Here is a 17,537-nt window from a genome sequence, read left to right as displayed (position 1 = left end):
TTGTCTTAATGACTGGTTAAGAAAAAACCAAGGTGCATTTATAAATATGAATCAGTTATTACCATTTAGTCACTTGAATAGTGGCTCACAAACTTGAGAATTCAGAGGCTCTTCTCCACCGCCCCCTCCAGCCCCCTAAAAAATGTCTTCAGATCTTTAAGCTACAGTGCTTATAGTGGGGCATTTTTCTGTTGACAGGGGTCATAGCACTTGAAGGTTCTTCCTGTGCTTGAGGAGTTCCCTACTTACATAGTATGAATCTTGATCAAAGGCAAGGTCTGGTGCTCACCGCAACAAAAGCCAAAAAGGGCAAATAAATTGCTTTCTCTTGCTCACACAGGAAAAGAGCTCATAACCCAAACATGACTAATTGGATGCATCTATCTAGAGCTGATACAAATGCTCGGGCACAATAAAAGATGTAGTGGCAACAGTAAAACACCACTTTCCAAAAACAGCAGAAGTCGTTATGTGCCACTTGTAGCATCTCTTCTGTGCCCAGGTGGTTCTTGTGACAGATTTTGATTTCACAGACAGTCCCGAACTTAATTTTTTTTTGACGTTGCAATGATGCAAAAGTGATACACATTCAGTAGAAACTGTACTTTGAATTTTGAATTTTGATCTTTCAAAATCAAAGCTTTCAAAGTCAAAATCATATCACTGCTTAGGGATATGCATGATGGTACTCTCATGGTGCAGGGAGCCGCAGCTCCCAGCCAGCCACTCAATCATGAGGGTAAATAACTGGTACTCTGCTGTGTATTGTAATGCCAGCTGTTTTTGCCCAATGGTAGGCTAAGGTAAGTGTTCTGAGCACATTCAAGGCAGGCTAGGCTAAGCTGTGATGGCAGGTTAGGTGTATTAAATGCATTTTCAGTGTAACCCAATCATAAGTAGAGGAGCACTTGTATTTCTTGCTTTGAAGCATCCTTGTTTTCTGTCCATTTACTGAGCTTTGTTCTTCAATCCTCCTAGCAGTTCTGGGAGCTACTTTTAATATCTGTTAATGTATTACATGTCTATTAATCAGTCTGATTTGATTTCTGTTGCTAAAATTAAGAACCCTATATTAATTTTTACCTATTTATCTCACCTAATATTCTGTGGGTTTGTTGAAGATAGCAATTATCTTTGTATCCTCAACAGTTATCACATTGCCTGTTATCTGCCATACAGTTTCATTTGTATTTAATTGGTATTTGCAGAAATTATCCCTTCCTTTGTTGTTTTCAAAGTTGGTTTACCATATACCACTTTGTATGTTAACAGATGTTCTTAGTGTAAATGATGTTCTTTCATTTCCTCTCTTAGAAAGAGCTCTAAATTTTCAAGCTCTTTATTGTTTTAAACCCAATGAACTTTGTCCAACTTTCCACACTGTTGTAGTATCAACAGTTCTATTAGTATAACAGCAACTTCCACTTGTAACCTTTCATGACTATAATTTTAGAATTTCAGTCAAGAATTGTTTATACAATCTCACTAAAAGTAAAGATAGTTTTGTGCATGCTTCCTTGTGAAAAATAAGAATCATCAGTACTTTTACCTTGGTATTAAGAAACATGTTAAAACCTATACTTAATGCCACATTACTTATAACAATATAAAAGCATATGGACCCTAAAACTAAGTCCTTAGAAAACATTTTTGATTATTTATTATTTTGAAGTTCTCTGTAAGAGATATTACACTTTCATTTTGGATTTCAGTAGACCTGGTTTGATTCCCAGCCCTGTCCACTTACTAACCTTGACCATGTTATTTAATTTCATCAAACCTCAGTTTTGTATCTGTAAATAGGGATTGTGATAATACTCAATTCATGTTGTATACAAGTTTCAAAAAATAATGTAAATGTAAAATTTGCAAAGCAGTGCTTAATACACTGAAATTCTGTAGTAAGTATTTGCTGTTTGTATTATTGTCTGTATAGATCTAAGAGGAGATTTAGAGAGGCCAATGTTTAATAGCAAGAGTTGGGAGACATTTTTTGTAAAGGGGCAGCTAGTAAATATTTTAGGCCTTGGCAGTCACACAGTCTCTATCATAACTATTCATCTCTGCTGTTGTGCAAAAGCAGTCATAGATGATACATCAATAAATGAGTCTGTCTGAGTTCAAGTAAAACTTTATTTACAAAAACAGCATGCTGGCTTTGACCCATGAGCCGTAGTTTGCACACCTCTACATAACATTGAAGTTAGTAAAACTACTTTGTCTAATATGTTTCACTTTATTCTCAAGTTTTTGAGATATAAAAAAATTAAAATGTATAATATAAAACTTATTTTGGGGGTCAGCATTTTCAAAAACATTATTCAGGAATCTTTATGATTCAAAGATGTTGGACTGGAAAAGCAAGGCATGGAAAGGTGCTTGTGGATAGAGAGAAGAGAGGGAGTTTGAACGAAATTCTCTAAAAGAAAAAGCATAGAATTTCTATACTAAATTTGAACCTTAGGCAAGAGGCCTAGATTTCTGAAAATGAGGAATTATTACTTGTAATATACAAATAGGAACTAATTTAGATTCTTAAACTGAAAGTAGATTCTGCGAAATCTTTTCAGTGCATGAGATCATCCTTCACCAAAAACGTTCCAGAATTTTCTTCCCAGCCCTAATGTGAGTCCTGTCCCTGGCTTGATTTCCAACTCCAGAAGTGAAAGAGAATGCTAATTAGCAGTTTTCACTGGTTCATTCATAATTCATGCAGCAAATACCATTTGAGCACCTACAGTGTCAGCCACTGAGATGAGTTTTCTTTGGTAGGTTTACTTAAAAGCTTAGAAAACAAACAGCAAATAAGATGGTCGTATGAGTTCTGAATACATTATTTCCCTTATTTAATACATGAAATATGGATAACACTTAGAAAGCAGCTCTACAGTTTGTTAAGATAAAGTTCTATTTGGTTCCTTTCTCCTCTCTTCCCTCCCTCCCCTCCAGCTGTGGAGCCATGAATTAGAATCTTATAAATGAAGCTACTTTTTGATTGTCAGTCTTTTTTCCAAATTGACAATTTTTTCCAAATTGACATATTATAACATAATGTTTTAAATGGGTTTTCTTAATTTTGATAGTCTTTCTTTATATAAACATGTTTTGTTATTAAAATTTTAATTTCCCACAAGTAAGCTTTTAAAAAATACTTCACCATTTTCAATTAGAAAATGTCTAAGTGTAATTAATTGCTTCTAAACCTTCCAAAGAAGAAAAATTGTGTGTATTTAATAAGTAAATCAGCTGAAAACTAAAACTAAAATTTCTATAATTTGACTGAAGTAGTCATTTTTGAAAGAAAAAAATGCCTTAGTTGAAGGTTCCAAGTAAATGTATAAGTGGGATAAGAATACATAACAAATGTATTGTTATTCATTATTTAAAATGAGTTCATATTTATATCATTGAAAGTTTGATGCATTTGGGAGGATGACATCAGCAAGAGAAAGTTCATTTGGTGTGACGTTAACACTTCAGAAAATATGTCAAGTAAGAGCAGGTTGATGTTATACTTCCGTCCTTTTAGACCTTTCTTTCTATTGTGCCATCTGTCTGTTTTTCTGTATTGTAAAGTTCCAAATAAAGTATTAATGTATTAACACCTTTCTTGTTTGCTTTGCCCCCTCAGTGGTAGAGTTTACATATAAACCCATTGCTGTGTTGTAATTTATAATTGTGGTATTGTTTGACACACTGATATCAGTCACCAGTACAGTAATAGGTGATTGTTTTTTGCAAAGTTATATCCTAAATAAGGACTTTTAACCTGGGGGATTGGGTAGGGAGGAGGACAGAGAGAGAGTATTAGGAAAGGAGGGACTATATTATAACATTCATCTCAAATGGATCTGTCATTTTTTAAATATTAAACACTGCAGTCTTAAGGAATTCTGAATTCCCAGTGGGGAAGGATAATATGTAACTGTAACTGAAATTATTGGGGACATCGACTCAACTATATAGAATTTTGTAAATTTAATACTTTTGCTGCTTTCTACTGTCAAGTGTCCAATATTTAGTTTACATGCTGTGGTACAAAGTGGTGACACATATGCTAATTTAGTCTACTATTTATTAGGTAGCTTTTGGGACACTGATCTCTTGTGACAGTACAGCATGTACCTATACCTTGGAACTCAGTGGCAGCAATGTGTACATATATTACAGATCAAAGAAAGAGTATTATTTGTTTCTTTTCACCCGAAGAAAGGTCTAAAAAAAATTCTCTGTAGGAGTCGGCCATTTCACTTAGAAATAGCATAAAGAGTACTATTTTATTGTAGTGTTTATTATTCAAATAAACCAAATGCTATGTAATAGAGGCCTGTAAGAAGTACTAATCTAGTGAATAACCCCCACCAAGCCACACTGTGGAGGAGCATGTAAAAGATTTTGCTGTTGAAGGGAAAATCTGAAACTACTAAAAACATACCGCTTATTTATTAATATGTTTATGTTTCATATTAAAACCAGTTAGGAGAGTAAGGGAGAAAAAATTGAAAACAGCTGGGAAAAAATCTAGTGAACAGTGGCAGTCTTTTAAACCATGTAATTTCATATTAATTTAACCACCTCCAGATTGGTTTTTCACAGATTTGGTTCTGTCCATAAGTAATATTCTTGCCGTTAATAGAATACTTTAATATTTTAACATTTATTTTCAAAATGGTCTGCAATTCTAGTATTGAGTTCTTCTTTGCTCCATCAGTAATTTAGGAGATTTAGTATTGGTTTGGTTGTGTGTATGTGTTTTGTGTGTTATTTTTGTTCATTTATTCTTTTTTTTTTTTATGTTTACTTTGTGCTAATGCTTTTGGTATTTTGCTTTATTGCATTGGGATTAGATAATGGGTTCTGTAAGGTTTTAGAGTTTGGAATGTATTGAAATTTTCTTTGTTCTGTTATAATTATATTTTGTTGATATTCAGTGAAATAGTAACGTACAATTTCCATAGAGTACAAAGTTTGATATACATTAACAATCTCATTAATTATTAATCATGCCTGCTGTGTCCTTACCTGCCAAAGACTGAGATGATTATGATAGTCTCTCTGTACAGTGCTATTTTTGTCAGTTGTTTTCTTGCCGTTCTTCAGATAATTCATAACTAGCTTTTACTTTTTTTCATGTAAAATGAACATCTTTCCCATTTACTTTTTTTGCTTTGATTCTACTTTGTCATGTACTAATATTACTCTTCCTAGCTTTTTAGATGTATGTGCCTAGTATATTTTTGACCATTAAACAAATTTTTTTCACATTTTCATATTTTGCTTTTAGGTATCTCAGTAGCAGCTTCTGGTTGGAAATTTGTTTACTTTTCTTTTTGTTGTTGTTTAACAAAATTCAAGATTCTTTATCCTTAAATTTGATGTTAAGAGCCTAGCACATTGAACCTGTAATCCCAGCTACTGGGGAGGCTGGGTTGCTTGAGCCCAGGAGTTCAAATCCAGCCTGGACAAGGCAGTGAGATGTTGTCTCAAAAAGGAAAGAAAGAAAGAAAAAAAAGGTATATATCTCAAACTCTCTCCAAATATCATTGCTATAGATAGTTTCTCTCTGTAGTCGTCTGGAATTCGGTGTTCTAAGGAGGCCACAAATATGAGACCAATCTAATTTAATTTTTTTGGTGTTAATGTGATTTTGACTTTTTAATTTTGGGGGTCTTTTTGCTTTATCTAAAGAAATTCTAAAACTATTTTTGGGAGGGGGGGAAATCAACTGAATTTTTCCCTACCATACAGTGAGTTCTTATAATCTATAGGCTCAGGTCTTTCCTGAGTTCAGAAAACTTTTTAAAACTTTCTGTTCCCGTTCTGGTTATGTATCATTTATAAGTTAGAACTTTATACTCCTAATACCAATCATCTTTTTCTTTAAACATTTGTACTACTTTATTACCTCGGTATTCTGGGAAAATTTCTTAAGTTTGTTCTCAAGTCTTTACTTAATTGAGTTTTCTTAATTTGAATAGTGTTTCCCAACTCTACTGACTTCGGTACAAATTTTAATTTTGCAATTGCAGTTTTAATTTCCTTGCTATATGTCACTTTCTCTGCAGCTTCCCTTTCTTATCAGCCTGCACCTCAGTTTGTTTACTTTGTGTGTTTGCCTCTTCTCTTCTTAAGACACCTTACTTATTGAGCCCATGTCTTTTGGATTCCATTTTGATTACTCTGTAGATGTTTTCTAAAGTTAAGTTTTTCTTTTTTTTTTTAATTAAAAACCAAAAAAATATGGACTGCTTCATGAATTTGCATGTCACTCTTGCAGAGAGGCCGTGCTAATCTTCTGTGTATCATTCCAATTTTAGTATATGTGCTGCCGAGGCAAACACTAAAGTTAAGTTTCTTATATTGAATCATTTCAGAGGTATGTATTTCCTTAGAGTTTTTTTTCTTTATTTTCTTTTTCTACTACATTTTAGAGGAAAGAATTTTCAATATATTTCTTTTGCCATATGATTAATTTTTATACACTTACCTCCATATTGGTTTTCTTTGTTACCTATCCTTTAAAGGGGAAATACTATTCAGATTTAGGGTGTGCTAGCAGTTAGGATGTGAGGATTGCCTCTGACCACACTTAAAACCTACTTATGTACTAGAAGAATCCTAGTGCTGGTGGTTTTGTTCACCCGATCTTTTATATTCCCTATTGCCTAAGGCATAACTTCATTACATTGTTTAAAAAAACATGAAATCATGAAGACTGGAAAAGAGAATCTTTTTTTTTTCTTTTTTAAAGAAAAAAATGTTAGGCTTAGCCCAAGCTTAATTATCTCTTCATGGTAGCTTGATTAGACCCCTCCCAGGCTGAGCTACATCTCCTTTTCTGTATTCCCAAAACAAACTCATAGCCTGTACTGCAGCTTTAATCACATGATATAATTTAATCACATTATATGAATGGTTTACTTGTTGTCTTGCCTTTTATGGCTACAGATTCCTTGTGGGGAATGACTCCTTTTTCATCACTATCTCAGATGCTTGCCACAGTTCCCAAAACTTTATAAGCTATCAGTAAATGTTTCATGAGTGATTGAGTAACCAAATTGATGTCTTTGGGAAAATATTAGAATAAACCATTTAATAAGCATAAAATACTAGAAGGAAAAAACAACTTGGCATTGTAAAGAGGAAAGTATACTATGTAAGTTTGATTTCATTCTGTTGTTGCAGTAAAGCAGGAGGCAATACACTTAGTTTATCTTGATCTTAAAAAAGCAGATGTTCCATTAAAAAAAAAACAAGCAGATGTTCCTCCTGAATAATACTAACAAACTAGACAAATCTTCCCTTGCTTGTAGTACTGTTAAAAAAGCAAATAACTCAGTGGGGATAGCCAGGTGGCATATATTAAACTCCAGGGATATTTCCTATACAGCCAATAATATTGCTCTCAGAAATTAGATCTAAGACATGTTCTATTTAATATTTAATTTCTCTTCTCTGGATTAAAAATAGTTGATGGCACACTCACCAAATTTTCATGAGAATAATATCATCAGGTCAAATCAGTGAATTTCACCGTTTGTGTTCTTCAGAGTCAGCTTAATCTAATTCTATACTTTACACTCTAAATGTCTTGACCCACCCATGTACAGGTTTCAGTAGCAAAGCCAGGCATAGGCAATGATGGTTAGTGTTTACACAAAGTACATAATCAACCCATGAGTACTTTTCCGCCAATCTCCAAGGCAAAGGGTGTCTGTGACCAGTTTTAGGGACATTAAAATACAGAAAAATGTGTGCTTAGGAATCAATGAAATAATGTAACTGTTATGTTCTATCAAATAAGAATTTTAGTGTTACAGGGTATTTGATATTTATTGCATGTCTAGAATTAGAATAAGTAAACTATGGTACATCCACTTGATAGGATGTATGTATCTTTCAAGAATGATGTCTCTAGTTCAACCGTTGTGGAAGTCAGTGTGGCGATTCCTCAGGGATCTAGAACTAGAAATACCATTTGACCCAGCCATCCCTTTACTGGGTATATACCCAAAGGACTATAAATCATGCTGCTATAAAGACACATGCACACATATGTTTATTGCGGCACTATTCACAATAGCAAAGACTTGGAACCAACCGAAATATCCAACAATGATAGACTGGATTAAGAAAATGTGGCACATGTACACCATGGAATACTGTGCAGCCATAAAAAATGATGAGTTCATGTCCTTTGTAGGGACATGGATGAAATTGGAAATCATCATTCTCAGTAAACTATCACAAGGACAAAAAACCAAACACCACATGTCCTCACTCATAGATGGGAATTGAACAATGAGAACACATGGACACAGGAAGGGGAACATCACACTCTGGGGACTGTTGTGGGGTGGGGGGAGGGATAGCATTAGATATACCTAATGCTAAATGACGAGTTAATGGGTGCAGCACACCAGCATGGCACATGTAGACATATGTAACTAACTGCACATTGTGCACATGTACCCTAAAACTTATAATAATAATAAAAAAAAAAAGAATGATGTCTCGTGAAAGAATACATAGTGTGATCACAACTTTTTAAAGCAATTATTTTCATAGAAAAGGATTAAACGGAATTATAGCAGAGTGGTAACAATGGTTGTATTTTGGATGGTAGGCCTTGCTAAAATATTTTTTAATTTCCAGATTTTATTTTATAAATATGTATGTGGTGGCAATGGGGTGGTTTATAACACTTAACAGGGGATCAGTTAGAAATCATGCTGTACTAATTTCCTTTCTTTGAAGTTTCTAGACTGTTATAAAGATAATCTGAAATACTTTACTGAAATGTTAATGTTTCAAAGATATCCTTGAGGGAATGATGGGGAAGGATGATTGGATGAAAGTGTCATGAACTAGATTAGGGATCAGCAGATGGTAGGTCTCTCTGACCCATTAGTGACTCAAATTCAGGATAACAGCAAATCAATGAAAATATTTAGTTGTAGTTACAGTGTGTTGTGACTGCTAAACACAAGTAATAACCTAATGTAAAAATAAGAATTGCTTGTGCCATGTGTCTGCAAGGGATAGAACCATAACTAGTAAACAGTGAATTTTCCAGTACTGAGAGCAGGAATGGACTGATCAGCAAGGTTCTGAATTGCCTTTCATTAGAGATACTCAGTTATAGGTTGGGCAGACACAAGCAAGGATTAAAACATAGAATGGGTGGCTGAATTAGATGACATTCAGAGCCCCTTCCAACACTGAGATTGTATAACTTTCAGAGACCCTAATAAGGTTTTAAAAATACCACTTTGTGAAGTAGTAGCTGTTTGGTAGGCAACAGGTTGCACTGTGACAAAGCTGTTAATAAATGACTGTAGGAACTATTAAAATAAGACTGCTATGCACAAGTCACCCACAGACATTGTAGGCAGTATATAAACAAGTAAGACATTGTTCTTTCATTGTCCTTTCTTTAATGAAGTTTTTATTAAAGTATATAAATAACATACCTGATCGAATAGAGGTAAATGTAATGAAAGACATATAAACAAGAACTATGAGGATTAAAGGAACGGAATTATATATCAAGAATATCAGGAAAATACCAATAATATTTAATTTTTTTAGGTTGAAAAACCTGTCCAGTGCCCAGTCCTAAAATGCCACGTGTTTTATTCCATTTAGGGTTGTTACAAAGGAATATCTGAGGCTGAGTACTTTATAAAGAACAAGGTTTATCTGTTGTCTAGGAAAGTTTAAGATTGGGCACCTGCATCTGTGAAGGATCACAGGCTGCCTCCACTCATGGCAGAAAGTGAAGGGGAGCCAGGTGTAGAGAGATCACATGGTGAGAGAGGAAGCAAGGAAGGGAGGAGGTGCCAGGCTCTTATTAACACCAGCTCTCAAAAGAACTAATGGGATAAGAACTCACTTATCCCACACCCAGTGAGAACATTAATCTGTTCATCAGAGATCCCGCTCCCATGACCCAAACACCTCTCTTTAGGCCCCCACCTCTAATATTGGGATCAAATTTCAACATGAGATTTTCCTGGACACACATCAAAATTATAGCACTATGCTTTGGCATTGGAATAAATGATACAATAATTAGGTTCTCCTCTGACATGGAACTCACCAACTTATTGATGTAAACTGGTCATGCATTGTCACTTTTTTTTTTTCTTTCCAATTTTTTAACACTAAGAAGAATTCAGGTTAGGACCAAGGAAGACTCAGAGAAGCTAATCTCGGGTTGCCAGAATGTAATCTTAAGACCTTTCTTGGGTTCCATTTGGTTTAGAATTTCACATAGACTTTCTCCTTTCCACTGTAATCTAAATCCTCATCTTAACTCTTAGAAGCACCAGAAGTCAACCCATCCTAAAGCATGTTATGGTTTCTATGGTGGTTCCGGATAGTGTATGTATTTAATTTAAACTACTCACCAGAATATACTATGAAGTAGTAGTGTTTCATATGTGTATTATGTATATACATTACATATGTTACTTAGATTACATATATGGAATATACCATATTTAGAGAAAATAATAGCTTCAAAACAACTTAGTATGTTTTAATGTAATACAATCTAGGTTGTGAATTTAATAACTGACAGACTTCATGTTGCAATGAAAAGAAAGTTTTAAGAGTAAAGGGAAGCTTTGTATTTGCAACATGAAGACCCTTGACCTCGGCAAAAATGGTTATGGTAATAGTGTTGAGGGTGGAAGCCAAATTAGAGTGGACGGTGAAACACTGGAGACAGCAAATATAGACAATCCTTTTGTAAAGTTTAGCCCTGGAAGGGAGGAAAGAGAACAGTAACTGAAGGGCAGATGTCAAGTCCAACAAGAGGTTGCTGCTGTTTGCTTTTATAATGGAAGAGCTGTGAATGGCACATGCTGGTGAGAAGGAGCCAATAAAACAGGAAAGGCTGAAAACACAGTCAAGAAAAGAAACAAACATGAAGTTTTCCCCCAAAAAAGAAAGAAGGGATGATATACAGAACATAGGTGAGGGATGGCTTTTGATAGGATGAGAGGATGAGTCAGTTCCAAGAAGGTGTGATAGAAGTTCCTGAGGGAGATCATGTCTGTAGGCAATCTTCTGTATAAAGAAGGATATGGGCTTATCTGCTGAGAATGAAGGGGAAGGAAGAGACAGAAAAGCCTAAGGTCTATAATAAGTAGAAGAGGTTTAAAATAGTATCTGTGGAAAGTGGAAGAGCCAGAGGAAAAGGAAAACATGGTAACATTTCCATGTGAGCTAAGGAACGTGTTAATATTGTGTATCTCTCTTCTCTATCCCCAGAATTTGGGAAAGAAAATTAGGGTTTCATTTTTCTCTGTAGCTGGTAACGTTTTATGAAGTTAGAATGAAGATTACAGAATAGGTATCTTTATCTCTGCTGATGTCACTAAGGCCTAGAGTATAGACTGGAGGCAGGGAAGAAAGGAACTATATAGAGCACTATCTTCCTTTCGTATTTCATCACCACTGTTGGACCTACCACCCATCAAGACTGCTGAAAACCTGGTGAAATTGTCATTCAGCACCCCCCTAACCACGGGATCTGCAGATAAAGACAGCTTTAATTCTTCCTTCTCGAAATGGATGCCTTTTATTTCTTTTCATGCCTGGTTGTACTGATTAGAACCGCTAGTGCAACATTGAAGTGGTAAGAACAGACATCCTTGTCTTGTTCCTGATCTTAGGAGGAAAGCATTCAGTCTTTCAACAATTAAGTATGATCTTAAATGTAGGTTTTTTGTAGGCCAAGGAAGTTTCCTTCTTATCCTAGTTTGCTAAATTCTGATGACAAATGAATATTGGGTGTTTTTTTTTTTTATAATCCATTGAGATGATCAATCATGTGGCTTTCTCTGTTTATTAAAATGGTAAATTATATTCACTGACTTTTCGAATATTAAATCAACGTTATTCCTGGGATAAACCCCACTGGGTCATGGTATATTATCCTTTTTACGTAGTGTTGGATTACGTTTGCTAAAATTTTGTGTAAAATTTTTCCATCACTTTTCATGAGGAATATTGGCATACAGTATTTTCTTATAACATCTTTGTCTTGTTTTAGAATCACAGTAATGCTGAACTCATAAAATGAGTTGAGATAACATCCCATCTCTTCCATTTTCGGGAAGAGTGGGTAGAATTGGTATTATTTCTTCCCTTAAATGTCTGGTAGAATTTACAGTGGTGCCATCTGGAGTCTGAAGGTTTCTTTGTGGGGAGGTAATCTGTTGTCCGATATTGGCACTTTGTATCTTCGCTCTTTTCCTGATGACGTTTGCTAGAGGCTAATCAGTTGTATTGATCTTGAAGAATCAGCTTTTGATTCCTCTCATTTTTCTGTTTTCTGTTTCTTTGATTTTTACCCTGATCTTTATTCTTTTTCATGCTTATTTTGGATTTAATTTTTTTTCAGTTTCTTATGATGGAAATACAAAGATTATTCATTTGAAATCTTTCTATTTTTCCAGTATAGGCATTTAGTGCTATAAATTTCTCTATAAGTACTGCTTTGCTAAGGCCCTGCTGACAAGGATTTTTTTCTGTCAGTCACACAAAGCCTTTTCAGTCTCATCATCTTTTTGTCTGCTAAAATAAGAATTGTAATGTAAATGTCTGAAGGAATAAAGGAGAAAGTTTAAACTCACAACTCCATTTCATAGGCATTTTGCACTCGTATTAAGAGTGCAAGGGAGGGTATAACATTTTTTATTTTTTGAGATGGAGTCTCGCTCTGTCGCCCAGGCTGGAGTGCAGTGGCACAATCTCGGCTCACTGCAAGCTCTGCCTCCGGGGTTCATGCCATTCTCCTGCCTCAGCCTCCCAAGTAGCTGGGACTATAGGTGCCCGCCACCACGCCCGGCTAATTTTTTGTGTTTTTTGGTTGAGACGGGGTTTCACCGTGTTAGCAAGGACGGTCTCGATCTCCTGACCTCGTGATCCTCCCGCCTCAGCCTCCCAAAGTGCTGGGATTACAGGCGTGAGCCACCGTGCCCAGCCCTGAAGGATGTAACATTTTTGGTTTACGGAAGTATCTTTGACAAAGATCTTATTGATGATTTATTGCACTTATTTATTTGCTTTGTCTCACTCTAAAGACTCGTCTGGTTAATCCTGTCTAGCTAATATTAATAGAAAGGACATGTTAATAATGGGAGGAAAACTAATTTTATCTGAATTGTTAAGCATTCTTTGTCTCAACGACATTTTTGTAGTTGTGAATAAAGACTAAGGTGGTATGCCAGTTCACCCTTACTATTTAAATTTGATTTTGAATATAAAGCATGTTACAATAAATGTCTTCAATTATTCATATTTCAACCATTATGCAGAAACCTGCCTTCATCCTATTTTGAATAATCTTTTGTCTAGTATAAGCCAGTACCAGGAATCCACAAAAATAATAGTGAACCCTTATTAAATATAATAGCCTTCATTAAACATTTATTAAACAATGTGTCAGACACTATGCTAAACACTTTGCATGGGTTATCTCTTCCAGTGACACACTGAAACCCTGTGAAGTGTAGGCATTTCTATTCCCATTTTACAGATAAGGAAACTAAAATTTAGAAAGTACCTGGTCTCTGGTCCCACAACTAAGTGGTAGAGTTGGAGTGCTAACCTGGTCTCCAGTAATTTTAGGCACATTATACATCCTTATATAGACATTATATAGACACTATATATTTACATTATGTTACATATATACATTATACATTCCTTCTATATCCTTCTGATTTACAGGAGGCCCTGTTGTAATGCATGTATCACATATTAACTTAAGTAAACAATCCATTAGAAATTATTGCTTTGAATTATTGAAGTAGTCTTAACTTAGAAAGATTGTTTTATCATCTAATATTTCAGAGTAGGAAAATGCTTTCTGATGAAACTCTTGATCCTCCAAAAATATATATATTTGAAATACACATGTGGGCTGGAATTTGGAAACACTCTATAATTTAGTTCCTTTAATGCTTCACTGACACCATTGGTTGCTATGGTAGACCGTTGATATCACCCTTCTCTCAGAATGCTTAAAAATAAGTAAATTCATAATTGAGTATACCTATTATATACATAGATAATACTTATGCTAACCGTATTTCTATTAATATTAGCTAGTGTGATATTTAAGTGCCTTACATGGATCATGTAGTTTAACCCCCACAACTCCATGAGCTGTAGGTACTGTCATCTCTGCACATAGAAAGTAAGTAACTTGCCCAAGGTCTAATGGTGGTGGAGCTCCTGTTCTTAACTCCCACATCATACTGTAGGAAAATATAAAGAGGAAAACATATAATTTCTACTCTCAAGGAATTTGCATTCTGTTGGGAAAGAAGGCATACACCAAGTTGTAAGGGTACCATATATTTAAATACTAACTGATTCCTGTGAGTTTTATGAGAAAGAGAGCTTACCATTATCATGGAAAATTTCGTAGACAAAGTAAATCTTAAATTTGATTGAGGCTTGTAGGACCTATAGTATTTAAATTAATGGGAAGGAAGGAGGGAGCAGGCATAAGTGACAAAGGGGAAGGGGAGTTTGGAGGAGTTTGGAGTATGTGTGTTTGAAAGAATGGTTTATAGTGGCTATAAAATGATAGGGCTCTGAACATCTTGATTCAGGGTATGGCTTGACGAGTTGACCAGACTATGCTAAGTGAATAATACAATTGTTGAGAAAATAAACTTTGTTTGTCTGAGCCAGGGTCTCACTCCTATCACCCAGGCTGGAGTGTAGTGGCAGGGTCATGGCTCACTGCAGCCTCAACTTCCTGGGCTCAGGTGATCCCCCCACCTCACCTCCCAAGTAGCTGGACCACAGGAGCATGCCATCGCGCCTGGCTAATTTTATATTTTTAGTAGAGATGGGGTTTTGCCATGTTTCCCAGGCTGGTCTTGAACTCCTAGGCTCAAGTGATGTACCAGTCTTGGCCTCCCAAAGTGCTGGGATTACAGGTGTGAGCCACCACACCCGACTGAGAGAATATAGGATGTTTTGCTCCTCAGTAAAATCTGACCTCTCCTAAGAGGGAAGGGGCAAATACTGAATTAGAAACAGCATGTTGGTACAGAAAGAGAATGGGTTTAAATCTCTACTCTGTTACTAACTGAACCACAGTAAAAAGTTATTTAACCTCTTTCAGCTTTAGAGTTTTCATATATTAGATGGAGGTTTTCTCTTCTTGGGGTAGTTTGAAGATTAGAAACAATGGGTGTATCACAGTGCCAGATGTATTGCAGCTGGTCCATAGAGAAGGTAGTCATCATTTTTAGTCTCTCTTAATCTTCAGTGAATGAAAATGACTTTTTTAGACTTAAGTTCATTTTTTTGGCACTATACCTCCATTCATCACCAGCATTGTCATGTTCTTCTGAAAGCCCTGAGTTCCTTTTTTTGTAGCACTTGTATTTTGAAATTATATGTTTAATTATGTGATTATTAATATCTGCCCCTCAACCCCAGATGGTAAGCTTCATACAGTTGGGAGTCATGTCTGATTTTGCTGACCACTGTCTTCCTACTGTCTAGCACAGTGCCTGCCACACAATTGGGCTCTACTGAATGTTAAATGAAATAAATTCTTAATACCTAATACTGAAATTACATTGTGATATTGATGGTTGCCTACATCAAAGTGGGAATACTTTCTTTGAAGAATTAAAATACATGTAATATGAACTGTGTAAAATCTCAGTGCTTGAACTCACTAGTCTTTTGTGGTCACATATTGACATGCTGATTGAACTCCTTAGAAATGGAGGACAGTAATGTATTTCGTTATATTTATCATTATTGTATATTGTCTTCAGCTTAACTAATTGTGGCTTGAATTTCCATCATACTATATGTTAACTCTTGTGCAGAATTTCATTTCAAGTTTTTGGTTATTTTATTTTGCAAGAAATGTTAATTGTTTCATGAAACTCTTAACAGCTTTAAGAAAGTAAAAATATCAGGTGCTTCATTTCACTTCTTCAGTCTTCCATTCATATAAATATTGTTTTCATTTGGTTTTCTTACAAGGGAGAAGATGTCAACCGGACACTAGAAGGTGGAAGGAAGCCTCTTCATTATGCAGCAGATTGTGGGCAGCTTGAAATCCTGGAATTTCTGCTGCTGAAAGGAGCAGATATTAATGTACGTAGAGGACGTGATCATTCTTGAAAAAATTTTCTGTTAATATGCTATGGGTAATTGTTTTCTATAGATTATAAAATAGCTATTTGTAGAAACTTCATTCTAAATAAGAATACAGTCTGAAATTATGCCAAATTGCCTATAACTTAGAAATACAGTGGTGGGATTTTTAAAAATAAGCCGAAAAAGCTGACTTTTTTAAGCTGACAAAAATTGAAGGTTAGGATGTTTCCCCTGTGGCTGTTGCTTTTCAAGTTCTAAAGCTTGGGGAGTTAGCACTATCTGTGGGTAACAAATGGCTATGATGTAATACAGCACAGGACTCTGCAGTCATAGGCTAAATCTAAACTGGATTATTGGACAAAGGTCAATGGGCAAGTGGTCAGATAAGCGCAGTCATCTCCCAACTTTAGCCTTTTGTAGCTTCTGTATTTCAAGGGATGCCATGCTACCCGGCCCTTTTACCTCCTCTTTGGCTGTGTTTTACCCCTGTCTTCCCTTACTGGACCACATTGGCATTTCTACAGTTGTGGGGAATCAAGGCTTGGAGAGGCTAAATAATAGTACCACAGTAAGTGGCAGAGCCAAGATTTGAGCTGAGGTCAAAGCCCTGCTCCCTATGCTCTACTACTCTGACTCCTAAGGAAAGACATTGCTCGTGGACTTGGGTCTGTGGTAGCTCTAAGAAACTAGACACTTGACTCTGTGGATTGATTTATTTATTTATTTTGTAGAAAGGCAAGTAGGTAAATCTCGAAAGAGTTTTCTAGTTAAAACTAGAAAGTAGGAAGAAATGAAAAACAGATAAGGTTATCTCTGTTTATTATTTCATAGGCTCCAGATAAACATCATATTACTCCTCTTCTGTCTGCTGTCTATGAGGGTCATGTTTCCTGTGTGAAATTGCTTCTGTCAAAGGTGAGGTCAATTGCTAATAGTATTGCTTTTTCTATTACTGTGTTTAAGCCAAGTATTTGTTAATTTGTTTGAATTTTGTGTGGCAGCAGGGACAGAAAACTGGAAGCAATATACAAAATTGAGGTGTAGTGTTACTCAAAATAGCTGGCCCATAAACTGTTACCAGTTTGTGGTAGGTAAGGAGCTTGGGTGAATATAAATCAGCAGTCTTCTTTGTCAAGAAAATATTTTACACACACACACACACAAACCAGCTTGAAATAACCATTGTACTTGATGATATAGAAGAATGTCATTTTGGATAGTAACACTTTGTGGACTGGCACCAGGTTCATACACCATGTTTGAGTAGCACTGGTTTGAAATGTATATGTTTCATTTTCTGGAATACATACTGAGCAAAATGGTTAGAGGTAGTTTGCTGTAAGTAAGGACTCTCCAAGTTATCTGGTTTCTTGATATGCTTG

General features: G+C 35.5%; 1 protein-coding gene and 1 non-coding gene across 2 annotated transcripts in view; one reads left to right on the top strand and one right to left on the bottom strand.

Annotated features, from left to right (window-relative positions):
* The window catches only part of MTPN (myotrophin), a 50,712-nt gene that overhangs the window by 9,830 nt on the left and 23,345 nt on the right, over positions 1-17,537 (top strand). The window contains exons 2-3 of the mRNA XM_054495367.2: positions 16,039-16,152; positions 16,987-17,070. Coding sequence (XP_054351342.1) covers positions 16,039-16,152; positions 16,987-17,070 — 198 coding nt within the window. The remainder of the gene's footprint in view (positions 1-16,038; positions 16,153-16,986; positions 17,071-17,537) is intronic.
* Positions 6,235-6,341, bottom strand: LOC129041755 (U6 spliceosomal RNA). The gene has a single exon (XR_008503911.1). It is a non-coding gene; the product is annotated as a U6 spliceosomal RNA (small nuclear RNA).

This window comes from Pongo pygmaeus, chromosome 6 (genome assembly GCF_028885625.2).
Source record: "Pongo pygmaeus isolate AG05252 chromosome 6, NHGRI_mPonPyg2-v2.0_pri, whole genome shotgun sequence".
Lineage (NCBI taxonomy): Eukaryota > Metazoa > Chordata > Mammalia > Primates > Hominidae > Pongo > Pongo pygmaeus.
Note: the sequence above shows the minus strand (reverse complement) of the source record. Positions and strands in the feature narration are given on the sequence as shown.